The sequence below is a fragment of the Primulina tabacum genome, chromosome 11 (assembly GCF_025594145.1).
Source record: "Primulina tabacum isolate GXHZ01 chromosome 11, ASM2559414v2, whole genome shotgun sequence".
Taxonomy (NCBI): Eukaryota; Viridiplantae; Streptophyta; class Magnoliopsida; order Lamiales; family Gesneriaceae; genus Primulina; species Primulina tabacum.
In genome coordinates this window covers 3123346-3150996 of record NC_134560.1, presented here as the reverse complement: position 1 = coordinate 3150996, position 27651 = coordinate 3123346, and the positions used below count along the sequence as shown (strand labels likewise).

At 32.2% G+C, this 27651-nt stretch overlaps 5 protein-coding genes and 1 pseudogene across 6 annotated transcripts; 3 read left to right on the top strand and 3 right to left on the bottom strand.

The window, feature by feature from the left end:
* The first annotated feature begins 1155 nt into the window (after positions 1–1155).
* On the top strand, positions 1156–4024 carry LOC142518437 (uncharacterized). The gene has a single exon (XM_075621227.1). The coding sequence runs from the start codon at positions 1560–1562 to the stop codon at positions 3765–3767; it is 2208 nt and encodes a 735-aa protein (XP_075477342.1). The 5' UTR covers positions 1156–1559; the 3' UTR covers positions 3768–4024.
* Positions 4025–7795: 3771 nt separating this feature from the next.
* LOC142518486 (uncharacterized) lies at positions 7796–8211 on the bottom strand. The gene is made up of 2 exons (XM_075621272.1): positions 8092–8211; positions 7796–8014 (listed from the first exon to the last, which is right to left on the bottom strand). Exons 1-2 carry the CDS (start codon positions 8209–8211, stop codon positions 7796–7798), a joined length of 339 nt encoding a protein of 112 aa, XP_075477387.1.
* Positions 8212–16262: 8051 nt separating this feature from the next.
* On the top strand, positions 16263–17501 carry LOC142519259 (uncharacterized). Its single transcript, XM_075622220.1, has 2 exons — positions 16263–16575; positions 16722–17501. The coding sequence occupies exons 1-2, from the start codon at positions 16405–16407 to the stop codon at positions 17289–17291; spliced, it is 741 nt and encodes a 246-aa protein (XP_075478335.1). The 5' UTR covers positions 16263–16404; the 3' UTR covers positions 17292–17501.
* A 294-nt stretch (positions 17502–17795) lies between these two features.
* Positions 17796–18410, top strand: LOC142518485 (uncharacterized). The gene is made up of 3 exons (XM_075621271.1): positions 17796–17879; positions 17984–18124; positions 18228–18410. The coding sequence occupies exons 1-3, from the start codon at positions 17796–17798 to the stop codon at positions 18408–18410; spliced, it is 408 nt and encodes a 135-aa protein (XP_075477386.1).
* Positions 18411–18832: 422 nt separating this feature from the next.
* Positions 18833–21375, bottom strand: LOC142519101 (uncharacterized). Of its 2 annotated transcripts, XM_075622010.1 has the most exons (3): positions 20616–21375; positions 20138–20509; positions 18833–19075 (listed from the first exon to the last, which is right to left on the bottom strand). In XM_075622010.1, the coding sequence occupies exons 1-3, from the start codon at positions 21324–21326 to the stop codon at positions 19013–19015; spliced, it is 1146 nt and encodes a 381-aa protein (XP_075478125.1). In that variant the 5' UTR covers positions 21327–21375; the 3' UTR covers positions 18833–19012. The 2 variants fall into 2 exon arrangements, with proteins under 2 accessions (XP_075478125.1, XP_075478126.1); XM_075622011.1 differs by lacking the exon at positions 18833–19075 and having other exon boundaries at positions 19903–20509; positions 20616–21370.
* Positions 21376–26147: 4772 nt separating this feature from the next.
* LOC142518482 (UDP-glycosyltransferase 79B3-like) lies at positions 26148–27395 on the bottom strand (annotated as a pseudogene).
* Positions 27396–27651: the final 256 nt, after the last annotated feature.

Below are 27651 nucleotides of genomic sequence, written 5' to 3'. Positions count from 1 at the left end.
AATTATCACACACAATCACGCGCACTTATACACGAGAGTTCAGTTAAGTGAGTCTTTACACAAAGATATTAAAGATAGTGTTTTTAGTCTTGGCATAAGAGACAATAAACATTATATAGATTGTGAGGTTGTGACCTACAATCGAGTGTGAAATGAGTTTCAATTAGGCAACTGTGTTGATCTGATAATCTGATATGATCTGGTTTGTTATGAGCTTGAGTTGTTGGCTTGACACGAGCTATTCCAATTGAGTTGTTGCCAAGCTATTAGTAGTCGACCTGTTGGCTTTGCTTTCTTATAGCTCTTGATTTATCTCTTTTTGAACAAAGTGATAAACATGAAATTTTTAGTTATTTTTCTGTCTTTTCATTAAATAAAAAATCACTCTATTCTATGTTCATATGAGAAAGATGTTTTTGACATATTAGGCTGTTAACAATCTAAAACTTGTTCTCACTCTGTGCAAAACCAGCAAAGTCGTCGTGGTTTATAAGCTTTTTTTGTTCCAATTCAGACTTTGACTTATGAAGATGATTTGTAGATCGTTCTATTAGATTTGTAATGCCTATTGAATTGTTCCATTTGAATAACAAAACTGAGAGATATGACCGAAACACCAGAATTACTTCGTTCAAGCTGATTGTTGTTTTTATTTCCATCAGTTCAATTTTGCGACTAATATTTCGCTTAGATAACGTTAAAACCGACCGAGATTTTGTGAAAAATAACTTGTGAAAAATTGAGTTTTCTATTCATTTGTTTTGATAGCTTGTCATTTACAGATTTACAGATTACAACGTCGTTTCATTTCACCATCGACTAGCATCCTTAATGGTAAGTGTATTCCGTGGTTAATTTTTAAAAATAATATAAAGTTGATGTTATTTTTCCAAGATAATAATGTTAAAATAAATTGTTTATATTATTTGCTAATTGTATTCGACTTCATTATATAATTATATATAAGATATTTCAGTCGCTTATTGAAAATCAGTTTCGATCGGGAACTGAACCGAATGATTAATTTAAATAGTATCTATTACATAACTTCTTTTTTCTAGAAAAAATATTGAACGACACCGTAACAGTGGAAATACCTTAAATTTGTAAGTAGTTTTTTAAAAAGGACAAATTAAATGCGGATAAATAAAAAATGGCGACCCGCAACTCCCTAGCACAAATGATACAACCAAGAACAGACCCGCCTTCTCTATCACACACAGCGTTCTCTCTTCCCTGTACTGCAACAGCTTGCGTACACTGCAACCCCCACAATACAAAAAATCACAGCTTTTTTCACCATCTCAACAGTGATTATACGACACCCATTACACCAAAATTTTACTCCACCATCGATCAAAACTTTGTTCTCCATCCATGGCAAGCAACCAGTAAAAGAGAGCAGTAAAAATCACGCAAATCAAGAAATCAGGGATGAATTTAGATATACCCCATTCTTTCCGCACTTCAAGCATAGGTAGCAGCAGCACAAACACCGCTGCCTCTACGAGCGAGCTCTTCATTTGCTTCGCTTCTCGCTATCTTCATCTTCATCTTCTATGAAACTCTCCAAATCAATACTCAGCCCTGGCCGCGTCACTAGGGACTGTGGTCCTGTTTCCCTTACTTCTTCCCTCAGTCGCCGACTACGCACCAATGGCAGCCTCAAGGGTGGCCAAGCTTCTCCATTCTTTACATTCTATGGCAAGAAAAGAGGCTGCAGCTTTGAAAACCCAGAGCCCTCTTCACCTAAGGTTACCTGCATTGGACAGGTGAGAGTGAAGACCAAGAAAAAAGTTAAGCAAACTCGGATTTTTTCCAAAAGGCGGGGTGGCGATCTTAGTTTCAGAAAAATTGAACTAGGCGGCGTTGGAGCGTACCAGGGTGAGGATAGAACTAGCAATCAGAAAAGATTTTCGAATCCTAGTGCTCACGCTCAGACGCAGCAGCAGTCTCAGGAATGCTTGACTCACAGGAACCAGAGATGGGTTCATTTGCCAATATCGATTTGCGAAGGTTTAAGGTCGTTCGGTTCCGAATTCAGTTGTTTTTTCCCGTGCAAAGGCTCGTGTTTTTCTACAAGTGAAAGGGAGAAATCAGAGGAGCGTGGACCAGGTGAAAATGAAAATGGATGCGGAGCTGTGTTCACTCGGTGGCTGGTGTCTGTGAATGATGGTGAAGGAGGGAAGAGGAGGGAAATTGAGCTCGTGGTCGGCGGGGGAGATGAGGAAGAGATCTTGGCGGAGAGATATTCGATGAGGAGTTCAAGAAGGCGGCATGTCTTTGAAGATATTGAGGTTAAGAATGATAGGATCGAAGTAAAGGGGCAGAGTTTGGAGGGGGAAGAGGAAGCCGCAAGAGTGAGCATTTGCATACCCCCAAAGAACGCTCTTTTATTGATGAGATGCAGATCCGATCCGATGAAGATGGCTTCTCTTGCCAACAAGTTCAGCTGGGATGCGAAGGCCGCTCATAAAGTTGAATATGAGGATATCAAAGAGGGAAAAAATGAAGAACAAGTTGGTAAAGATGTTGATGAATTTGAAGAGGTACAAAATGGTGATACAATTAGTGTAGAAAGTGAAGAACAGGAGAATTTGCGAGGATGTGATGTTAAAGATGAGATTTTTATGGGAAATAAAGCTGAAACAGGCGAGGTTTTTGAGGAAAAAGATGTTTCAGTGGAGCATATAGATGAACAAGAGACCCTGAATGAAGCAGAAGTGATATCGGAAATAAGAGCCGTCTGTAACGGGGGAAAAAGTCAAGGACTGCTAATTATTAGCTTCCAAGAAATGGAAAAAAAGCAAGAGCAAGAAAGTGCGGTCACGAAGGAGATGACATTAGAGGAGGAAGAGGAAGAGGTTGAATCAAATATGTCTTCATTTGAAGCTCTTTTAGATCAAGAAAATGCTGAACATTTTAGAGATTATCCAGTTCAACTTGAGGAAGAAGCAGAAGATGCCTCACTTTGCCTTTTAACTTCGTCGAATGGATCAGATGAAGAAGAAAGCGAGGGCAACAAAATGCCAACACTCCACCATGATGCTGCAATGGAGATACAAGATGGAGAGGAAACACAAGAATCGAACCTCAGTTTTACAGAGTGCTACGACGTAAATCAGGAGGAAACCCAGCTGAATTGCGAGGAAAAAAACTCTCGAAAAGATGGAACCGAAGAACAAAAGGCAGCAACTTCACCCACAGTGACAGGAATTGGGGCCCCTGAAAATCGAGAATTTCTTGTTGGTAGTCAAGATGCAAAGAAAGAAAAAGAAAGCCATGTGCTACCCGATTGCTTGCTGTTAATGATGTGTGAACCGAAGCTATCAATGGAGGTTTCCAAGGAAACCTGGGTCTGCAGCACTGATTTTCTCAGATGGCTTCCGGAAAGGCCACTTAAACCGCCGGCTAAACCTGCCAAAGTTGGCAGCGGTGGCGAACAAGGCCCAATGAAGAGGAGGCTCAGCGTTGACTCGAAGCCTAAGCCCAATTCACAAAAGGAGAAACACGAACTCCAGCAGCCGCGGCGTTCATCTTGCTCCCTGCCGCCCGCCACGGCGGCCGCGTCTAGGGCCAACATAATTGAGCAGGAACTCGTAAATGCTGTTGCTTACGAGCCGTTGGCGCTGACTAGATGTAAGTCGGAGCCCATGAGTACTGCAGCTGCCAAGCTCTTACCCGAGTCCCATTTCTGGAAGAACGCAATCAGAAAGCTGGAGCCGCACAGTCGAGCCACGCTCGGCGCTGCTGGGGTCGGGTTTTGAGCTGAGCTGGCAACAAATCGCAAAAAGGAACCTTTTTAGGCTTAGTGCACAGTAGTTTTTCCTTCCGAACAATGTTTTCTTGTCTGTAAATGTTGTAAAATGTTTAGGTTGTTCTATGATAAAAACACGAGGATGTTTGCTTGCGATTTCTGTTATGTTTAGACAATCTACTCCCTTTCTTCAGCCTTTGAACCAGTAATTGTAATTTCACCTCTGTATTTTTGTGACGCTCTTGTTCAAATTAGTTGCTTTTTTTAGTTCCCTGTCGTGTGTAAATTACGTATGGGTTTTAGACTTCGAACATAGCTGTTTAAGTTGATTTGAACTCAATTTCACCTGGAGATGCAAGTAACTATTCAAATACAGTTTGCCAGTAGCTTATATTTTAAGATTCAAATATCCCTCATCTCAAATATATAATATCGTCGTCTGAATTTGAAATGTTATCATATGTATTGAGATGATATGCGCTGTGTTTACTCTCAGAACAGAGGATCCACATCATTGTTTTAAAATTTTCTACTCGCAAAGGGGAAAGCAAGAGAAAAACTGAAAGGACAAGCATGCATGCATGCATGCATGAAGTGCGTTCTTGGTTACATTGATTGCATTAAAAAAATACCCATGATATCCCGGGATGCCCGGATAATAGATGTTCCCGGGACGTCCCGGGATATGAAACATATCCATGAATGGTGCCCGGGTCAGGAGAATAAAATATTCTAACCGGGCAAATAAAGCGACCAGATGGATCAGCACCTGAGTCATGGAAGTGCCCGGGATAAAGAGAGAATGGCTGGAAGAATCCATGGAGGAGCCGGTCAGTCAAAGGCCGGGCCATATGAGCACCCGGAACATAACTTCCCCGAGACGTTATACACCTGGGCTCTTATAAGAAATCCCGAGAAGTATTTTACCCTGGCCACCTCGATATGAGTGAAGCATTTAATGGCGCCGACCTGATAGAGCATGTACAGCCGACTTATCTCTGACAATAACATTAATGGTTGATAAAATCAGGGAGGCTGGATGTGACTAGTACAAGATTTGACATATCAGAACAATAGGGTATAATCAGTCCACCCTATTATAATTAATGCTCAAACACGAAAAACGAGGTCATCATTGCATCCTCTACTATAAATATCATGTTCTTTACTTGCATTTACTCTTTATTCAGAAAACGAAATACACATTAAATGCTCTCATTTATTGTTCCACACCAATTTCACAGTCATCACTTGGCTACATTGGTTTTATTGCTTGAGTACCCTGCTGACTTAAGCATCGGAGTGGTCACGTCAGACATCCCTTCGATGCCCATTCACGTGGTTACTTTCTTGTTCACAGATCCCTCAAATCGCTCGAGAAGTCACAATTCAAGTCAAACGTCCAATTCAAGTTTCCTTCGATATTTTGAAAGCAATCTCGGCAGAGTTCTCGACCCGATTCGTCCATTTCGCCCAGGTTGCATCAACCCAGACTATTGGAAGTCGAAGAAATCAGACAACAGCAAACTGCAAATGTGTCCGTATATGTTGACAGGACAGGCTGTTCTTTTTAACAGATAATTTTTAATAGCATGGACAGTAACATGTGTTTGAATGTATGAAAAAGTATGTAAAAACATGTGAAGTTCAACGTTGGAAACACACAAACCAATTATTCAATTGATATTTCAAAATTTTAATTTTTGAAAAAGAGATATATACAGTCAAATCAGCATCATCGTGGGGGTGGCTGAGAAATGTCAGATGGAGCCCCGCTTTGCCAACTATGAGCCGGTTTGGTATCAAAAAATTTTTGATTAAAAAAGTACATTTTTAAGTTGGCTTTTAAATATGTTTTTTTAAGTAAAAATTGTGTTAATATTGTGTTTAGATGAATAGATAAAAAGCACTTTTTAAATTAATAAATGTGTTTGGATACATATCATTAAAGTGCTTTTTTTAACTCATTAATTTATATATATATATTTATAATGGATTTCTAAACAAGTGTGATGTATAAATATAAATAATTAAATTCATACCAAAACAATAAAATATTGAAATCTTAAAAACCATAAAAACAATTGTTAATAACAATGGTTAATGTTTACATTCTACTTTAATTTATTTAAATAAAAACTAATAGTTCAATGTCGACATTGTGTTGGCAGTGAATTTCTTATGTCATCTCTCAATTCTTTCATTTCCGTAATATTTTCTTGTGTTGACTCTTGCCATCTCGTACCTCTGTCATGGACATAAACATTTCCACCATCTTGCTCGATTTCTTGTAAATCATCAATATTTTCGAGTTGTTCAAGAATATCTCCAGCCGCATCGTATCGCCTTATGAAATTGTGTAAAACAAAACATGCCACTATAATTTTAAATTGAGTATCTAGACAAAATATGAGCATATTTTGTAATACCTTCCATCGTGCTTTGCACACTCCAAATGTTCTTTCAATAATTGTCCTTAAACTGGAATGATGATAATTAAATATTTCATTTTTTGATCTGAACTTTGGAGCCAATCGAAATTGAGGTAAATGATATCTAGTATCTTTATACGGTCCCATAAAGCCTTTGAAAGTTGGATAACCTGCATCAACTAAATAATATTTATCTGCAAAAAATAAGAGTTAAAGTGTAAATATTTATCTAACAATTATTTAAAAAAACATATAAGATATATTAATATCAAACCTTCAGGTGGGAGTGGAAAATTCAATCTCTCTCTGCGCATAGCCTCTTTAAAAATTTTAGAATCATGAGCAGAACCTTCCCAACCAGCCCATATAAAAGTAAAGCACATGTCGAAGTCGCATACAGCCATAACATTTGTTGAAGTATACCCTTTTCTTCCAATGAAATCTATTTGCTTGCTAGGCGGAACACGAATGCATATATGTGTGCCATCAATAGCCCCTATACAATCTTTAAAATAAGGCCAATATCTTTTGTCATTCTTAATATATTCAGGGACATCCGTAAAAATAAGATCGATAGGTTTGATGATATCTCTCGACAACTTCCATATGGACTCTAAAACGCTGTGAAACTGTCTTGAAACAGTTTCCCCCAAGTATTGAAAACGCTCTTGAACATTTCTAACTGAAGCAGGTTGACCCATCATGTACAAAAATAATCCCACTTTTTCATAGATATCAACTCCTTTTGTTGGCTGTAAGCTATATTTTTGAAGTAGATCGTCACATAGTTTATAAAAAACACTGTTTCCTCATTCTAAACATTTCAAAGCATCGTGTCTCATTACCATTCAATATCTCTGCCACCCATTGAGAGCCTGATAACCACGATGTCCTACATTTTTCTTTAACAATATATTTCAAAAAATAATTCGTAACACCACACAAGGATAACAAAACATTTTTTTCTCAGAGACATGTGTATTTCTAATAGAATAAACGAAAATGTCGGAATCACTTGATGCATCAGAGTTATCTGATATAGTGGAGCCCGAACTCGCAGACATCCTGTGAAAATATATGAATAAAGATAAATATATAAAAAAACAATAAACATTGAAAGTTTTATATTATTGCATTAAAAATTTAAACATACTACTTAGTAAAGTTGACTCATCAATCAATAAAAGAAAAAAACAAGTGCATTATTCAAGTATTTTTCCTAAAAACATAACTCATGTTAATAACGCTTCAAATCATCTTTAGTGAATGTCTTTGCCCAACCAAGCTGCAGTTCCGAGTCCTTCAATCCGATAAATGTTTGCCTATTATGCTTTTTACCCAAAACTCTAGTAACTATGAAGAATTGCTCACTGCCAACCACCATACCAGGCAAACTACGAAGAACCTCCAGACAATTTTCAATACTACATGGATCATCTTTTGGTGTTTCGTGTATAGACTTTTGAGTCTCAAATTCTTGAAGGACACGATCAAGTTGATCGGCTAACCTAGTGGCAATGAGACCTCTTTTTTCCCCACTCTCCCTTCTTTTTCTCTTCCTTTGTTGCATAGAGTTGTCAGCTCCCATTGTTGAGTTTTCCATAAATTATTGGCTTTCAATATTAATATAAACATCACTTTGAAACTCTCCATCTAACTGAACATCCCAATCATTTGTATCATCGTTGAAGTTATTATGAATTGGTTGATCATCTGATGGTGCTATTGCAGCATAGCCAGTTGCTATGGAACCTTTAAATATATTTTCCAATAAATCTAAATTCTTGGGTCCACTATATCTAAACTTTGCATACTCGGGATTTTCCTGTAATTTGCAACGTAACAAAAAATAAATAAAAATAATTGATTAAAAGTTTAAAATGTAGTATATAAATTATGTACCTTAATCTTATCCTCCCACCAACTATTATCAGCTTGCACGGTCATCTTGTTATGATCCCAACCAAGGTCAGTCTCATTATTTCCAATAAGTTGTGCCCACAGTGCAAAATATTTTCTCATATAATCCCATTTATTTTTGAATTGTTTTTTATTCAAAGAAAGTCACGTTCTCTCATGAAATTTTGAAACTAAATTTGTGTACCCCGTTTTGTTTAAATGTTTGGTAGGCTTATTGCCGGATTCAATTTCTTCCTCACAAATTTTTAAAAATATTTCGGTATTCTGATCAGTCCAATCCGCCTTATTATTCCCATCAGCAACAAATCCAGGTTCAACAGTCTCAATCGTATATCTAGGTAATTGACTTGGATTTGATAATCCTCGTTTAGGAGCTAACTTCGAATACATTCTATATTCAAAAAATAAAACATAAAAAAACAATAGATTATCTAATTCACAATATCATAAATGAAAAAGTAATACAAACAATGATTAAATAATATTACAATAATATTATGGTATATAAAATATTTTAATTAATATAATATTATATACGTAATACCCAAGAATTGATGAATATTATATACGTAGTTGCAAAAAAATGGAATAAGCAAATACTCTCTTCCTGACTTCCTAGATTTATCGTATCATTGACCGAATTGTAACATAATTATCTAATTCAAAATACGTAATACAGACGTAAATGAATAGGGAGTGTAGATTCTGCAGCAAAAAGAAAGCAGAAAAAAATTTACGAACAAAAAACTCGACGGAAAAAAAAAAATTGTACCTTGTAGAAGAATGGAGAAAAGATTGAGAGGAGGCTACTGGTGGATGTTTTTTTTTAATATTATTAAAAAATCTAGTGAAAAAAGCTCTAAAATAAGGCTTTTAAAAAAGCTCTAATTTCAACTTAAATAAGTGCTTTTTTAAGCACTAGAAGCCCACCCAAACAAGTTAAAAATTAAAAAAGCACTTTTTTTTTTTAAAAAAAAGCACTTTTTTAATTGTAGCTTCTTATACCAAACGGGCTCTATAACGGTCAGCGCTGGTACCCGGAGCATGCCTAGTGTTTTGAAAAGTAAAGTCCTGATCAGGCCCAATGTTTTCTTAACGGGCTTATCATGGACCAACCCATGTATCACATATCAGTTCAGGCCATTCCATTTCCATCACTAGAATGGGCCTAACAACTGCCCAACGGCAACTCCTAAAATTTGATTACATATAGAGTCGTACCATTTTGGGCATTTTACGGATAAATATGCTCGACACCGATTGAATATTACACACATCTCTGTCCTAATGTTTTCGATTCACAAATATTCAGTAATAAAGTTAAAGAAAAGTCTTATATAGAATAATATTCACATAAAAGATTATCGAAACAATTATATTTTTATTGCATGTTTGTCATTTTTTGTCGATCAATTAATAAGTGATCTTGATACATTAACTTATCCGACGTATGTCACTTCTATGGAAAAATTTAAAAAAAATTATATAAGATAATATTCATATAAAAAATTATCAATAAAATTACATTTTTATTGCATGTTTGTCATTGTTTGTTTGTCAATCAACGATCTTGGTAAATTAACTCACTTTTTTTAAAATTTCTAATATTTTTTCGTCGTCGTCAATTTTCATTGTCATGTCATAATTTTTTAGTGACAACACATCATTATTTTCCCATGTATTTAATACTTCGATGAAAAAAACCTAAACTTTGAGGAGAAAAAGTGCAACTTAGAAGGGGATATGAAAATATTTTACAAGTCTGCCTAATAATAATCTTGACCTCCCCTAGTGTATTTGAAATATATTACAAGAGGTCATTTCTAAAAAAAAATAAAATAATTGTTGATCAGGATTAGATAAAAAAATTACTCCTAATAAATTGTCGCTGAAAAAAATCAAAGAAGTGTGGTATACAGAGTCAAAATGCATACTGCTTCCAACTTCCAAGTGATCATAATCGATCAAACATGTAGAAAACATAATATAAGCATTGTGAAATGAAACATGAATCTATCATATCAATATTCCACCAAAGAATTGAACCAGAATATTAAAACAAGCCCATCAAGCACTTCTCACAGAAGATTAATTCGATGGTAAAATACGTGAGTATGATTGTGTTTGTAAATTTCAGAATACAAATAACTATAGGTACTATAACATATGTCACTGGAAATGTTTTTTTTTTTTAGTGAAAAAGAAGTTGAGATGTTTAACAATTATCTACTGTTGTGCAACAATTTGATGATAAAAATGAGGTGATCAAATATGTATATATAAAAGTGAGTGAAAGAGAAAGTGTACATGCATGAAAATGAGTGAAATAGTCAATTAAATAAATACAAGGATAACCAAAACAAGCCCATCAAGCACTTCTCAGAGAAAGATTAATTTGATGGTAAAATACGTGAGTATGATTGTGTTTGTAAATTTCAGAATACAAATAACTATAGGTACTATAACATATGTCACTGGAAATGTTTTTTTTTTAGTGAAAAAGAAGTTGAGATGTTTAACAATTATTTACTGTTGTGCAACAATTTGATGATAAAAATGAGGTGGTCAAATATGTATATATAAAAATGAGTGAAAGAGAAAGTGTACATGCATGAAAATGAGTGAAAGAGTCAATTAAATAAATACAAGGATAACCAATTAAAGACGAGGAAAAAAATGATACAAATTTAATGATGACAACTAATTAATGAGGACAATAGAGTAAAATCACAATTCAATCCATATATCTATTCTATATCTATATAAATATACGGATTGAATTGTGAATTTCCTCTATTATCCTCATTAAAATTGTACTCTAATGACATTGTCTTCCTTTTATGTAATTAGTTAATTATTATTAATCCATTGACTAATTATTATTTATTACTCTTTAACTCACTTTCATGGCATGCCTACAAATAATATCAAAGTATTTGTATTTATTACTCTTTCACTCACTTTCATGGCATGAATACAAATAATATCAAAGTATTTGTTCAACAACTAATGATTCGAATCAATATATAATAATATTATTTATAAAATTAATTGGTTTTGTGAAAATACCTTACAAATAATAGTAATAGTGTTATACATTCTTTTATTAAAATAAATAATACAAAAAATTATGCTAACAGAGGTTTCGAACTTATTTTTACAATTTATGTATTAATTATATTTTTCATAATCTTAGTTTTTTACAAATAATACAAAAAAAATTATATTTAAAAAAACAGAAAATAAGAAATTATAAATTTATATGTCGAGGTTTAATCTATATCTATATCTATATATATTCTAATCTATATATATGAATGTGAATTGTGAATTTACATAAATATCCTTACCTTTATTTAATAATAATAATTTACATAATTAATTGGTTTTGTGAAAATACCTTACAAATAATAGTAATAGTGTTATACATTCTTTTATTAAAATAAATAATACAAAAAATTATGCTAACAGAGGTTTCGAACTTATTTTTACAATTTATGTATTAATTATATTTTTCATAATCTTAGTTTTTTACAAATAATACAAAAAAATTTATATTTAACAAAACAGAAAATAAGAAATTATAAATTTATATGTCGAGGTTTAATCTATATCTATATCTATATATATACTAATCTATATATATGAATGTGAATTGTGAATTTACATAAATATCCTTACATTTATTTAATAATAATAATTTACATAAATATCCTTAACTTCATTTAATAATAATCATTAATACATTTTTTCTTTTTCATATATTCTTTTAGTAATAATCATTTCATTAATACATTTTTATTTTTAAATTTAAAATTAATTACTTTAATATTTACATTAACATCAAATTCACAGAAAACCACTATCATAAATACATGTTTATTTTTTTGTTTTTTTTTTCATCTATTCATTTAATAATAATCATTAATATATTTTTATTTTTTCTCATTTTATATTATATGTTTATATGTAATTTTTTTAACATAGGGATAGGGTTGAGTAATATTTCAATAATAAAATATTGTTTTAATAAATAAATTGAATAAAAAGAATAGGATAAACCATCCCTGCCTCAATCGTTCCATAGATTTTCAATTTTTCATTAGAGTCAACCACGAAAAGTCAGTTTTTTTATAAATGTTGCTAAATAAATATTACTAAATAATATGCTCCTATTTGATCATTTTGTGTTCTTGCAATGAGAGGAGTTTTTTTACCCTAGCGTTAACATGTTTGATTGTTATATGTCATTTGTATTGATCATGTAATTATGTTTGAATTGTTTATGTGATTTGTTTGTTTGCACAAAGAAAAGAGAAACAAAATCAAATATCCAACAAAAATGGTTATTTTTCAATTTTTTATTGTTGAGATATTTTGTTAATTTTTAAACACATAATGCATGTTCTATGTTTGCTTAGATTACTTAGTTTGAAGTGACTTACAAAATATTAAAAAATTGAAATATTTCTTCGTTTTTACCTTATGTCTCAGAATATCAAGAGATAATATTTTTTATTTATTGGGGTAAATGTATTTCCAAACTTCTGTCTATAAATCAATATTTAATTTTTTTACGACATTATTATATTCTCTAATCAATTTTTTTTTACTTAGATTGATAGAAGGCATTTTAATTTGAATTTTTATGTTCTTGCTTATATTATTTTTGTAATATTATTTATTATGAAAATAATAGGTGAACTACAAAATTTGGTAGGTCCAAGAGTCCTCTGATGAACGACAAATATGGATAAATTATTAAAATATATAATATCAAGTAGATTTTTGGCATGCGATTTTGTTTTAATTCAATGATTATGCGTGATTTTAAATTTTAATTATATCACAAGTTAACGCGTGCTTTGTTGTTGCTAGATATATTTTGTCAATAGTATAATATTTTTCTATGGTTTAAGAAAAATCGTGTGACTTTGTATCATATTTTTACGGCTGCTTTTCTAAATGGTTTTATTATGATTTCAAGGCACCATTTTTCATTTTTGTTTTTTTAAAGAAGTGGAATGAATATCTATAAAACGATGACATTAATAAGGCGTCTTCTCTTTATTTGAAAAAAATATTGGAAAATTTATACAAATTGTGAATAATATGAGTTAATATTTAATTTGAGAGTGATTTATGTTTTTTATTGCTCGTATATACTTCAATTTCTTTGTTATTGTACTAAATAAATTATTTTTAAACTTTGAGTTATCATTTTTTTCTGATCGAGGTTCTTTGTGTTATGATTTTTTTTATTTGTTTTGGTTAGTATTGTTGGCGGCAATTGATTTTTCTGATATTATATGATGTGCCTTGTTGTTTATATAAAAATAAATATGAGAGTACACCAATCAAAGCCACGTATTTTGGGTCTTCTGTTCTACGAATAGAATAATAAATGGTTTCTGTGAATTATATAATTTCTTGATTTTTCATACATATAGTCTACGAAATGCGTCGAATTTCGAACAAAAAAGTTAAGAAAAACATAGTGGATGATAAAAAAGAGACATGTTAAATAAAAAATAATAATGTTGTGTATTACTATGTTGGGTGCAATAATTGTCCTTGCTTGGTAGAGCGGTCGAACCGTGGTGCTTGAGCTACTGTGCGGTTTAAAAGATTTGAGTTGCACCATTACTACTAGCTATAGCTTTTGGTAAAGAGGCAAGCGCTCGGTCCTACAATTGGTATCAGAGCCAAGGTCACGGGTTCGATTCCCATTGATTGCAAGGAGTTCAATTATTGGGAGGGAGATTGTTGTGTGCAATAATTGTCTCTGCTTGGTAGAGCGGACGAACCGTGGTGCTTGAGTAGATGTGCGATTTAAAAGATTTGATTTGCATCATTACTACTAGCTATAGCTTTTGGTAAAGCGGACAAGCGTTCGGTCCTACATACTATGTCCTAATTTCTATATGATATAATTCAAGCACATTTTTTTATAGATATTTGAAATTAGGTCCAACTAAGTAATATGAAACATATACATATATATTAAATCATATTTAAAGCAAAATATTAAGATCAAGAATGATTCAGATTTAAATTTCAACGAAGCACAATGAAGAAGAAATTGAAGAATTGTATGTGTACGTTAAGTGTTATATAATGATTATGTTGCTACTTCATGGTTGTGCGACATATGGATGTCATATAAAATGTTAATATTTCTCAATAAAATAGTTTTTCAAAAAGAAAAAAATTCTTCATTCAGAAAAAGAAATACATGAAAAACAAATTGTGCATAATTCTCATTCTATTTATAATGGTATGAGAATAATTCTAAAACTTTGTTGACACAATATAATAGATCAATTATGTGCATTTTATTGAGACATTAAGCCAGTTTCACTTTATTTCCTCCAATATTATCTCGATATATTTCGATGTGACTACGAGATTGTTTTTGTCTATTTTTTTAGTCAAAGTGTCTAACCAGCTAATTTATAACATATATGGTGGTAGCATAGAAAACTGCTCGTCAAATAAATTCACTTAGCCAAATATTGAAATTCAAATAAAATTCTACAATATTTCATCAAATTAATTTTGACTATCATAAAATGCTCATGAAATCTAAATTGTTATATTATTAGATGAGATATTGAATAAGACAAATATTTTGACATATATTTGAATGATATCTCATATGCATATCTTAATTACTTTATTTGTATCTCTTCTCAAGATTTTTAAAATACAATAATTAATTTTGTATGTCGTTCCACAAGATATAAAATATTATAAAACAAAATATAAACTCGATAGAAGAAAATTTGTTTTGTTTCAATGAATAATATAATATTATGTTCTAAACGCAACAAATGAGATTGAAACTATATCATCCTCATGACATGATGCACACAATCATTATTTCAAAGCTTCCAAAAAATGACGATCAAGATGACTTTCTTGAATTGCATCAAATTAAATGAGGACACAATTCTAAGATATAACCATTTGAAGAGATTTCAAGTATTTTTCTCACAGTGATTGAGAAATAGTTGTTAAAAATTTATTAACCTTATAGCTATATGTTGATAATATCGATACTAAATATATAAAATGATATCACAAATATCACAATATTTGAAGAAGGTGCAACACCATTCATTGGTTATGTTGTTGAAGAATATATACGTTATACATACTTTTAGTCACAAGTGAAAATTTATCACGAGTAAAAGCATTTTTTCTTAAGAGTTATAGTTGATGATTGTCAAAAGCTGAAAAATCATTTAACAACAAAAAAATATTCGGAAAAATAAGATTATCAGATAAAAACAATGTAGAAAACCGAAAAAATGTCGTGATAAAGAAGCAAACTACGAGTATGTCAGATCCCGGATAAAGATTGTAAATAACATAATAGATGTTAAAGACGATCAGATACTTGGTGAACATACCAAAATAGTTATATGCATATTATAACAAACTACGACAAAGAGTTGTTGAGTTGTCAAAATCAACTAAGAAGCATATTGAAAAGTGTGTCAAGTGGATAAGATAATTTCACTGATTCATATACCGTCTATGATCATGATTTTTTATTTTTTATGGCTTAGTTTGTTTCAGTTGATGAATGTTATTAGCCATGTTTTAATTCATTTAAATATTATCAAAATTTCGTACATATATTTTCAGCAGTTTAGGTTTTTACGTGCAACACACGTGCATTTTTCTAGTTTATATAGATATAGATATAATTTAGGTTTTATTATCGTCGCATGAGCCACGTATGAAAGCATCGATGTCAAATAAGCAAAAAAATTCGTAGATTTAGTGATTTCGGACAAAAAAGACAAAAAAATTTAAGATATAGTATGAAAAACAAACTTTAACAAATCACACAATTAAAATCCAAAACATATCCATTTATATGATCAAAATCCTAATTTTTTTCTTACAAGCAAAACATGATAAGCATAAAGATGCTAGACTAACTAGATATTTGAGGTGAATTATTAAAATTTAATAGTTTTAACATATATCTGTTTCAAAATTTTGAATATGAAATTATCTTTAATTCAATTTGATGCGCAATTGATTCCAAATGGAAAACGTGTTTCTTAGTTTGCCCCTCTAAAAACAAGAAATGACCAGGGGGGCAAGAGGAATTTTTAATACCTCTTCTGTTCACACGATTAAGTGGTGTACGAATGCACACTCTTTTTAAAAAGCACGTTCAAGGAAATACAACAAAGATGATTGATAATTAGTCAAAGGTAGCTGATTTCGCAGAATTTGGCTCCTTCATCGGAAAATTTTGCAGGAGTTGAAGGAATAATGGAGGGTTGGAAGGAGGATTACCTGGATATTGTCTTAGTTCCACTTGGGATTCTCCTCATGCTTTTTTATCATCTCTTCCTTCTCTACAGATACCTGAAATGTCCTCACACCACAGACATTGGATACGAGAATCATACTAAGAGAGCTTGGGTTGAAAGAATGTACCTGGTGAGAAAAATCAAAAGCCCTTTATTTATTCTCCATAAATGACTTGTTGGTTTTGACTGAGATTCCTTGTAATATTGAAGGGCTTTCGTTTTTTTACTTTTAATGTGGATTGATGAATGATGATGTCGATTTTTTCTTTTGATTAGGCGGAAGCGAAGGACAGAGGGCCTGCAATATCAGTGATCAGCAGTAACATAACAGCAGCTACAGCACTTTCGTCAGTCTGTCTAGTACTCAGTTCGGTAATCGGAACATGGATCGGGAGCTCTGCCTCGAAGAACATAAGTATCTTCACAAATAAATTGGTATACGGAAGTACAAGTCCGTCCACGTTGTTCATCAAGTTCGTATCTCTACTTTCTTGTTTCTTGGTGGCCTTCGCCTGTTTTGTTCAAACAGCAAAGTACTTTGTTCATGCGAATTTCCTCATCAGCATGCCGAATAACGACATTCCGGTGACTTGCGTGGTAAAAGAGGTGATAAAGGGGAGCAACTATTGGTTGACTGGGATAAGATCACTGTTTTTAGCCACCAATTTGCTGCTATGGATCTTCGGTCCCATACCGATGTTTTGCTGCTCGGTGATTATGGTGGTGGTGTTGGTTATTATTGATCGGAACACGACACCTCTGCATCAGTATGCTCCTGTTGGACAAAGCCATGATTTGTCCAACAAGATTGATAATGGAGAAAACGCCGTCGCTAATGCATTTTAGCTGCATCACAGAGCACATGATGGAAGCAGAAGCAAAAGCAGAAGCAGAAGCAGAAGTATGAGTTTCTTAACGTTGTTGATTGTTTCGAAATTGTTTTTGGGACCAAGGTTCAAAAAAAGTATATCAAAGTTTTAGATTCCACTGTAATTTTGAATATAATTTAAGATTTACTCCTGACTATGTTCTTAGGCAATTCATATATAATTTTTATATACTTGTTTAGGAAAATGGAACAAGTGCAATTACTTTATCAATCTCCGAGAAAAATAATAATAATTATATATCAAAAGAAAAAGTAAAAGTTTTATGACCAAACAAATCACTCTTGAACAATGTAACACCACGTTTAGTCTACCAAACGCGGCTCACAGATATATTATATAAGGTGGAAGCGATCAAATTTGAACCTACTCAAATCAACATATCCATCTTCTTGCTTAATAAAGATTCATCGACACTGTAATCTGATGAACAAGTGCTTCTCCTTGTGGGATTAAAGAAAGAATGAGGCACATATTGAAGGAAGATTACTTGGATTTTGTTTTGGTTCCAACTGGTTTACTCATCATGCTTGGATTCCATGTGTGGGTAAAGGGGGGTCGGGGGACGATCACGTCTTCGTCTCAGAAAATTTTATGGATTTACTTAAATTCATAAACTTAAGACTATTTTACAACTGCCATTTTGATCAGCAAATTGAAGCCAAGGAGAGAGGACAAGCAGTAGCCGTAATTGGAGCAAGCGTATCTGCAGCAACTTGCTTGGCTTCAATCTCACTTGCTTTAAGCTCTGTAATACGAACATGGTTCGGAAGCTCTAACCGCAACGATCTCGTAACCAATCAAATATACGGAAACACGAGCCCGACTTTCATTTACGTCAAATATGCAGCTCTACTTTCTTGCTTTATTTTGGCCTTTGCCTGTTTTTTTTCAGACAGTGAGGAGTTTTATACATGCTAATTTTCTTATATCCATACCAAACTGTCAGGTTCCTGTTGCAGCTGTGGAGACTGCTGTCACAAAAGCAAGTAATTTCTGGGTTGTTGGTTTGAGATCACTCTATTTTGCTACCAATTTGCTGCCCTGGACTTACGGGAGGACAATATTACTCCAGTAGCCATAGGGGTAGGAAAAGGCTTTGCTTCTAACGTCTTAGTTCGATGTAATTAACAAGTCCCTAGAATACTTGGATTGCACTAGAAAGAAAGAATTAGCAGAAGACTTGATGACTTCAATGCCTAATCTCAAAGATCCTTAAGCGAAAACTGGCAGTGCAATTGCTGAACAAGATCATCAATCAATGACTTGTTATTTCTTGTAATTAAAATGTCGTCTTGTAATTAAAACGTCGTTGATATACACAAGAACATGTAATACTGAAGTTGAAGTAAACTTAATAAATAAATACACATCTGCTTTAGATGAAAGAAATACACATCAGTAAGATTATCATTTTAGAAAATTATTGTTGACATCAACTTGCTTAACATGCCCTGCGATATGGCTACTTGTTAGAACAATCTGAATGGTAGTAGATTTAATGATAGGACTAAATGTTTCAATAAAATCGAGTCCCGACGTTTGTGAGTAGCATTTTGCATTTACACCTAGACCATCTTGTTGTAACTATCAAAACAAGAAATATTGTTCTGTTGATCAAATCCATTGGGTTTGTTCCTCTCTTCTTCTATTTCTTTGGGTGGGTCTTTCTCTTTTAATTCATGGTGGTGATGCTACACTTTCTTGATACAAATTCAGCTCCGATGCCACATTACAACACACCTGCCATAAATGAGTACTTTGAGAAGTTTGATAGAGAAATGAGTGAAGAAGTAACTATGAATCATGATCACAGCTATCAAACGGGCCAATCGATGATGGAGCGGGCTGGCCCCTCTACCAGAGGACTAGACATCTCAACCCAACTCAAGATCGGGTTAGGCGGTTGACTAACAAAAAATAAAAATAAATAACATAAATAAAAAAATAATTATAAATAATTAAAATTTTCATTTTGTTTCATAAATAAATATTTATAATAAAATATCACTAAAATTTCTAATTATTTATTTGACACGAAAAAAATTTCAAACAATTCACTGAAGGGCGTATTCAACGTAGGAGATTTATTGATTTTTAATAACTTTTGTAAATTTTAAAAGTCTAGAATTATTCAACTAAACTTTTTGCATGCTCTATAGAAGTCTGGTTGTATTCAAAATAGATTTTTATAGAGTTTTAAAAAGTCAATTGATATTCAACATTGAATTTATAAATATGTGAGATTATGTAAAAGTCAATAAAAATCTATCAAATACATAAAAGTCAATAAAAATCTATCAAATACATAGAAGTCTATCGATTGAAAAAAACATTACAAATCATCAAAATTCTGAATTGAATATACCCACTTAAATTCTCTGGTGAGATGGACATGACATATCTAACCCAAATGGAAGCGTCAAGATGGGGAAGATTTCATCTTGATACACATACATGGGGTCCATCAATTTCTTTAAAATCAATAGCCCAAATCCTGTGGGACAGTGCCGAACCTCCGGATAGGGATAGAGATGGTCGAAATGGGATGTCAGCCGGTTCGATAATGCAAGAAAATACACAAATCTGTAATCCCATGTCAGAAGTATGATGCAAATATGACATATAACTGTACAAGTTCACAAAAGAATGCATCTACGTAGACAAGAAAGATGGATCTTTTTGTGTGAATGATCTTTATTTTCAAACATCGAATGCTAATTCAGAACCAAATCAATTCTACATATATCCAAGACAATCAATCGCTTATTTTGTGAATCAATTCCACTAACATTCCTGGTGCACATTAGAAGCCACAGCTCTGGCCCAGAACTTGATCTGTTCTTTCATGGCTTCTGTTGATTTGTTTCCACCCCATTTGGGAACCGGCGGAACAGAACTATGCGTCCCCCGTGCCTCAGAAAGATAAAGCGGGTGTTTCTCTGGCAAGCCTGGAATTATGCTAATTTTGTGATGATTCAATATGTCTTTTTTCTTAATATCATAGCCAAAATCTTGCATTTTTTTGGATCCCATAATACTGGCACTCTTCTGTTTCCTGAGCTGCTTCATCATTGGTTGAGTTCTAATCTCCTCTAAGCTCTCCATTTTTATGATATCTCTCTCCGGTTTCTTTCTTGGTTGATGCCTTTTTATGCCAGAACTTGGTGACACGCCCTGCGAAATTGCAGCAACAAGGTAAATTTTGAAGACCCTAGTGTTTGATTAAAGAAAGACTAAACAATAAGCGATCATTATTAATTTCTTTAAAAATAAAACATACCTTTACATGTGTCATAGTGTCCGAATTTTTCATAGAAGCTTGCCTGATCAGTTTCCCCATAGAAAATTCAACCTCTTCATCTTGAAACTCGTCGGTTCTCAAACTCGTGGGCAGAGATGGGGCGCGACCTAAATTCGTTGACAAAATTCTCCTGCTGGATTTGCTTCTTCCAGGATCTGTACCCCATTTTGCGGCACAGCTTTCATTGATTCTTTCTTTCATGGAAGCTGGCAGAGATGGAGCCTTTACCAGATTAAACCTCAGGGATTCACCGTTCCCAGTTAGTTTCTTGATCGATTCATAGGTTTCCTCATATGACTTTTCACCAAAGATCTCTTTACTGCAATGGTTTGACGAAGTGCAAGGTTCAGAAAAACTTCGAAACATCCTAAAGTTATTACAGTGAAGCAAGTTTCCAAAGAACCACAATTCATCCAACATCTCCTCGGGCTCTATCTTCTCATCAAAATCTTTGATGGGCTCTGGATTTTCATGAACTTTAAGATCCATACCTTTTGATGAAGATAAATAGAGGTGCGTTTCTTGAAATTTCTCAACCTTTTTGGGTATGGTTTTGTTGTGTCTATCTATTTCCACATAAATTGACAAAAAGAAATATATGGTTATCTTCGAAAAGCTGTCAAATTGGCTGCTGACTGGGAAGAAACCATGTGGGATTTGGATGTCATGTGGTTCATCATTGACACACATTTATTAATTGTATTTTTATAAGAGGACATGAGACTATGAGGTGTTCTAATAATTGAACTTGTAGGCAAGGGGTGGAGTAATTGTGTGGACAACCATCGCCGTTTCTTGCCTTCTTGACCGAAATAACATTGTTTATATTGACCGAACTGCGTTGCACCTGATATCAATTATATTATAAAAATTTAAAAAAAATTGAATTTCTTAAAAATAATTTGAATCATTTTGTTATTTATATGATTTAATTTCTTATCATATTAGACGATTTATAAGAACTTATATAACTTAGTTTCAAAATTATTTTCTAAATTAAAATTCAAGCAGTTGATTTTTTATTATATAATAAATTATAATGAACATAATATATAGAACAAAATGAACTGAAACAAATTTCTAAAAAAATTATATATTCAAACACCATGTATAAAATATAATAACAAAAAAATCAACCAAATTATGAATTTTATCAATATATAAATCATAATATCCAAAAGCGAAGAATACTAAAGACAAATAATTATCAATTTAAAATCATTGTGACCAACTCATAAAAATAATATTAAAACAAATGAAATAGTAATATTGATGGTAAAATATAACTCATAATATTTAATTTAACCTCCTAAAGAATTTTTTTACTTTTTATTTTTACAATTTTATATCATGGATAATAAATTTTATATATCGATCTTTTTTATGACTATTAATTTTTTATTATATAAGTTTTAAAATAATAAATAAATCAACATATGTAAAGAAATGCATATTCAAATAAGATTATATGGAAAATATCAAATAAACTCATATAACAATTATTAAATATATATTTTAAACTATTGGTATGATTTTCACCATTAAAATTTGAAATATAACAAAAAAAATAAACTTTCATAAAAAAAATGTTATTTTTGTATCTATTGAATTAATTAGTTTGATTTCAAAATATTTAAATAAAGATATTAAATTATATCATATATAAAGATTCTCATACTTTGAAAAATCTAATAAATGATCATTATAATTATATTTATTATAAGGATTATATTATATATTGTTTTTATAGTAGAAAATAACTTAGTGTCTTTTTATTGCTCATTAAATCTTTGTTCATGAATTACGTATTCAAAGTTTTGATTGATGATTGATTTTACAAGCAATACATGTGATTTTTTAGTTAGACAATTTAATAAAATAATTATACCTATAACATATATATTCGTTATAAATGATTTTTTTTTCATATTTTTTTTGAAATCGTATTATCTTTTAAAATCAAAATTAAACTCTTTACTTTCAATTCTTTGTTAAAAAATCCATAAAATATGTTAGTTATTCTATTATTGCACATATTGTTATAAATTTTTCACATATCTTTTTGTAATACTATAATGTATTACTTAATTAGAAATTACACTAAAAATATAATTACAAAATTACAATAAAATCATTAGAAAAAAATGTAGAGAGAAGATTAAAAGGATAAAACATTTAAATGGATTATAAAGATGAGTTATTTGATAAAATTAATAGAGGAGTTACATTATATTGTTAAAATTTGTATAGAAGGTTAATTTTATCATTGCACATTTGAAAAACAATGTCTTTTATCCACACTTGTATAGGTATATAGATGATAAAATTAATAGAGGAGTTACATTATATTCTTAAAGTTTGTATAGAAGGTTAATTTTGTCATTGCACAATCGAAAAATAATGTCCTTTATCTACACTTTTATAGTATATAGATCAATAAATTAATATAACTTATGCCCAATTTGTTCAAAAGAATCAAAATACATCTAGTTGGTTTCGACTCTTTCCCCTACCAACTTGCTTTTGAGAGTAATTCAACTTGATTTCGAAGAACTTGGACGGTCGTTTTTTCTGTACGTGTTTCTTTACCCAAAGTCGATAATGATATACTATATTTAGGGTATTTCTCTTCGTTCTCTCGTATATCGTAAAAAAGAAATTAATTTTGTAGAGAGATTGTAGGAAATATACATTGAAAATTAGCATCGAGTTACATTCCTCTTGTTGGTTGACAAGAGAGGCATTTAATCACTGTTACACCTTTTAGATTCACCAATTTTTTTAAAAAAAATTTGATGGTCTTTTATATTATAACCTTAAAATTTTCTTATCTGTAAATAAAATATTTTAGACAGATATTCTTCAAGATACTCCAAACATCCCCAAACCATATCATTTATATCTCCTTACTGTTGCAAGCTTTAAAGCATAAATACAGGAATGATAGGGTTAGAAATTTTGGATGTGAAAACATCATGCCAGCTCATCCCACGTGCAATTCCACTGTTTATGGCTGTTAAGGCTAGTCCCGCTACTAAATATCTGACACATTGTCGTCTCCTGTTAGAAAGAAGGTATCTCGAGTTAATTAAATTGGTGAATATTTCATCAATTATTAAAAGTTTGATTTATCTGATTATTGGTTTGTTGACTAATACATTAACCTAAAAGTTTACTTACACCGTTTGTCATATAAATAGTCCTATCTTACCACTTGTTCTGTACAAATATTATTTATCTCGATCAATCATATTATTAATCATTTATCTCACATCAATCAAATTCGTAATTATTTATCTCACATCAATCAAATCAATAATATAAAAATACGATATTACCCTTAATAAATAATATTATTAATATTCTATTAATATTTTCAACAAGGACAAAATGGTAATATCATATTATCTCAAATTTAATCAAACAAATCAATCAAATCAAACTCTATATTAACTATCATTTTAGATTTATTTTATTATTACAAAATATTACTTATCCCTGTACTATATATCCCATACCATGAACCAAACGGTACCTTAGTGTACATCAAAATATAACAACTACTGGTTCCATAGGTATTACAAGTGGGAGAGAGAGCTTGAATCCAAAAAATGTAACAACAAATACGCAAGTTGCATCGAACTATCCTTTAAGAACATCTTCGAGACTGATGATGTCTTTCTTCTTCCAACGGGGGCTACGCTTGGCGCAGGGGAGACCTCTGCGCCAATAAGGCGCAGGGGGTTTGTTTCTTTTTTTAAAATTTTTTTATTTGTATTTATTATAAATATTTATATTTAAAATTATAAATATTATTTAAATAATAATATAATATTTATTTTATTATTTTAATAATTAGATATTTAATCATATAAATTTAAAAATAATAATTGTTGATTTTTAAAATATTTATTTATTTATGTTACTTATTATTAATTAAAGACAAATTTGATTTAATGATTTATAATTAATATAATTTTAATACAAATGCAAAAAATTTAATATAACAATACAATTCATAAATAAATTGAAAAATATAATCGAAATACAAATACAACTTGAAACACATAATTCAAATACAAATACAAAGACTTGAAGTAAATGAATTAGATATAAAAGAATATTTCGAGAATATTTTTTTTGATGTAAGATTTGAAGTAAATGTGTTGAAGATGAATGTTGTATTTAGTGCAGAAATCGCACTATTTTAGTGTAAAGTTTATATTAAGATAGATTTTGTAGTTGAAGATGATGTAAACATCTAAAATAAATAATATAATACGAATTTCTTCAGACAACGAGGTTTACATGTGCGAACTGACTTCAAACATCTCGGGATTTGAGTTGAAACCAACCTGAAGGGATTGGTTGGTAAGTTTCCAAGGATTTGATAATGTTGCTATAAATTGGGCCTTACTTATACAGCCGAAAACTAGACAACACAACTGAAGGCCCACGTTTCCTATTTAATCGGGCCACATTTTAGCCCAAAATGTCTTCCCCTGAAGGTTCTTTGCCAAGGACCCATTAAGAGTTGGAAGTGTTGGACCCACGAATGACGATCAAGACAGAATAGAAGCATGGTTAATAATAATAATAATAATTATTAATTTTTTATGATATGTTTACTGCGTAAACCTCGGATTAATACAATAACTTGTAAAACATATTAGCAAGATAAAGAGTACTGGGAAAATCCTCATGTTGTCGTCTAAGAAAATGTTGTTAGAGAGAATCCAACTTACTATCATTGGTCAAACGTTCATCTACTTCATTGACTCAAAAACATCAATCGTTAATTATTTGAACTCCTAAGAGTGTCCAGAAAAGAGTATCCGTATTTCTATTTTTTTTATATGATTCAATAGACACGTACCCACCCATATGTGACTTTTCATTTTTCTGACGATTTAAAAGACAAAAACTTGTGTGAGACGATTTCACGGGTCATATTTTGTGAGACGGATATCTTATTTAGGACATCCATAAAAAAATATTACTTTTTATGCTAAAAATATTATTTTTTATTGTGAATATCGGTAGGATTGACCCGTCTCACAGATAAAATTCGTGAGTCCGTCTCACAACGTACATGCTCGATTTAAAATTTTGAGTCATTCCTATAAGGCGTTAATGTAATAATATAAATATATGTCACACACTAATTTTTTAAATAATAAATATTATATTCCAATATCGACGATTGGGATGTTTGGTTTTACTATGGAACAAAATTTTGAATATAAATATACAACTGTGTGTTTGGATGTTATAAAATATTTTGAGATTTAGAATTGAAAATTTAATTTTAGGTGTTTGGAAAGATGTGATTTTAAAACAGTTTTTTTTTTCCACAAAATACTTCAAGTAACTTTAAAAAAAAACACTACTATTTTTAATTTTAAAAATTAATATAAGAATTTACATAAATAATATTATTAAACAATGTATTTAAAAATAGTAATATCGATTTATTTTAATATTTGATAGTATTTATTTTTAAACGTGAAATCAAATTTCTAAAAATTTGCTGTGATTTTTCTTGATCAAATTCCCCATTTCACTTTCCTCATCCATGGCAAACTTGATCGCCCATTTCCACTTCCACTGCCACCTTCTGCTCCTCCGCAAGAAGCCGCGTGATTAAGATTTGGTCCGGCATCCATGGAACTAGCTAGCACCATTTGAACATCACTAAGCAAAGACTCCCACATGGATCCAAACCCGCAGTGACTGAAGAAGACGGACGAGTGGTTCAGAATCTGATTCTGCTGCACCCAACCACTCCTCTGTCTCCAACCCTCTCCGAGAATCCATCCGGCAGCGCCACTTCTATGGAATTTGCTCATTCAGGTTTGGAAAGGGCACGGAAGTCTAGTCATCTCGAAACCAAAAGGTATTTCTTGGAACTGGTTCTTCTGCAGATTTGATGGCTTCCGAACGCGGATTAAACTATGGATTTCGTCTTGAATCGACTCAGCTAGACAGCCACTTGGCCCACTTCTCCTCCAATCCACACTTCGGAGTCTCCGGCAAAACCGGCCCAGTTAGAACAACTGGTTTATTATACTGCCTCGACAGGTAATCGCGCATGGAACCTTCCAGTTCACGTTATATCTTTATCGAAATCAAGTTGCAGCCCTGCAACTCCCCGAAGACGCAGTCGTACGCTGAGATTGCACCAAAACTTCGGGTTTTCACAGACCATGAATATCTTCGACTGAGCTTTATGGTATCGGAAGGATACTGTTCTGTTGGCTTCACCTCTCGGCCGGGAATAATTGGAGCTATTCAGGAAGCTCCCACGACCATGTAAAAAACAGTTTTGAACCCAACGACAGGAGCAAGCTTCGGGATCCAATAAGCTGCGCCGTAGAACACAACATTGGGTTTGAGGCCGAGCAAAAGGGCCTCCACTTGGTTGGACATGGCGTCCAAAGCTATATATAGCAAGTAGATAGTTGTCAGAGAGGTCAATATCTGAAGCCGTTTCGACGCCACGTGGGAGGCCTTCGACATTAGGTACAGTTACGGGATAGAGAACTTGATGAGATGCGGGTGCTGATTGTTCCTGCCGAGTTGAAGCACAGCTTTGTGTGGGACCGAATAGGAGATTCGATGGCCTCGTTTGGCTAGCTCGATCGAGAGGATGCGAGCCATGGAAACATGGCTACCTGAAGCAAGTGCTTCTTGACTTTGATTATTTCAGACATTTCAATGGCGGATATCACAACGGTGCTTGGTTTGGTTTTTATATTCCCACGCATGCATGCATGCACGCATGATTACGTGTCAAAATAATCGTCACGTATGCCATATTAATCAGTTGTAGATTTTATATTTATTTATTTATTATTATTATAATACAAGCAATGGTTTCTCTTTTCCAATCGCAAATTTTGTTTTTTCAACAAATAAATAAATAAAAACATTTTTGCCATATTTAATTAACCTAAAGATCGTAAGATTTTTAACGTGATCATTGGTCAACTTACTAAAATGCACACAACAATTC

Bases quoted from the DNA above. Each gene is read 5' to 3' on its own strand.
- LOC142518485 (XM_075621271.1), top strand. From the start codon at position 17,796: ATGAGGCACATATTGAAGGAAGATTACTTGGATTTTGTTTTGGTTCCA. The intron at 17,880-17,983 runs GTAAAGGGGGGT...CATTTTGATCAG, and splicing joins TGCTTGGATTCCATGTGTGG to CAAATTGAAGCCAAGGAGAG. The intron at 18,125-18,227 runs GTAACCAATCAA...GTTTTTTTTCAG, and splicing joins GCTCTAACCGCAACGATCTC to ACAGTGAGGAGTTTTATACA.
- LOC142518437 (XM_075621227.1), top strand. From the start codon at position 1,560: ATGAAACTCTCCAAATCAATACTCAGCCCTGGCCGCGTCACTAGGGAC.
- LOC142519259 (XM_075622220.1), top strand. From the start codon at position 16,405: ATGGAGGGTTGGAAGGAGGATTACCTGGATATTGTCTTAGTTCCACTT. The intron at 16,576-16,721 runs GTGAGAAAAATC...TCTTTTGATTAG, and splicing joins GGGTTGAAAGAATGTACCTG to GCGGAAGCGAAGGACAGAGG.
- LOC142519101 (XM_075622010.1), bottom strand. From the start codon at position 21,326: ATGTGTGTCAATGATGAACCACATGACATCCAAATCCCACATGGTTTC. The intron at 20,510-20,615 runs GTATGTTTTATT...GCAATTTCGCAG, and splicing joins ACACTATGACACATGTAAAG to GGCGTGTCACCAAGTTCTGG. The intron at 19,076-20,137 runs GTGCACCAGGAA...CATTTATGGCAG, and splicing joins CCAGAGCTGTGGCTTCTAAT to GTGTGTTGTAATGTGGCATC.
- LOC142518486 (XM_075621272.1), bottom strand. From the start codon at position 8,211: ATGAGAAAATATTTTGCACTGTGGGCACAACTTATTGGAAATAATGAG. The intron at 8,015-8,091 runs GTACATAATTTA...TGCAAATTACAG, and splicing joins GGTGGGAGGATAAGATTAAG to GAAAATCCCGAGTATGCAAA.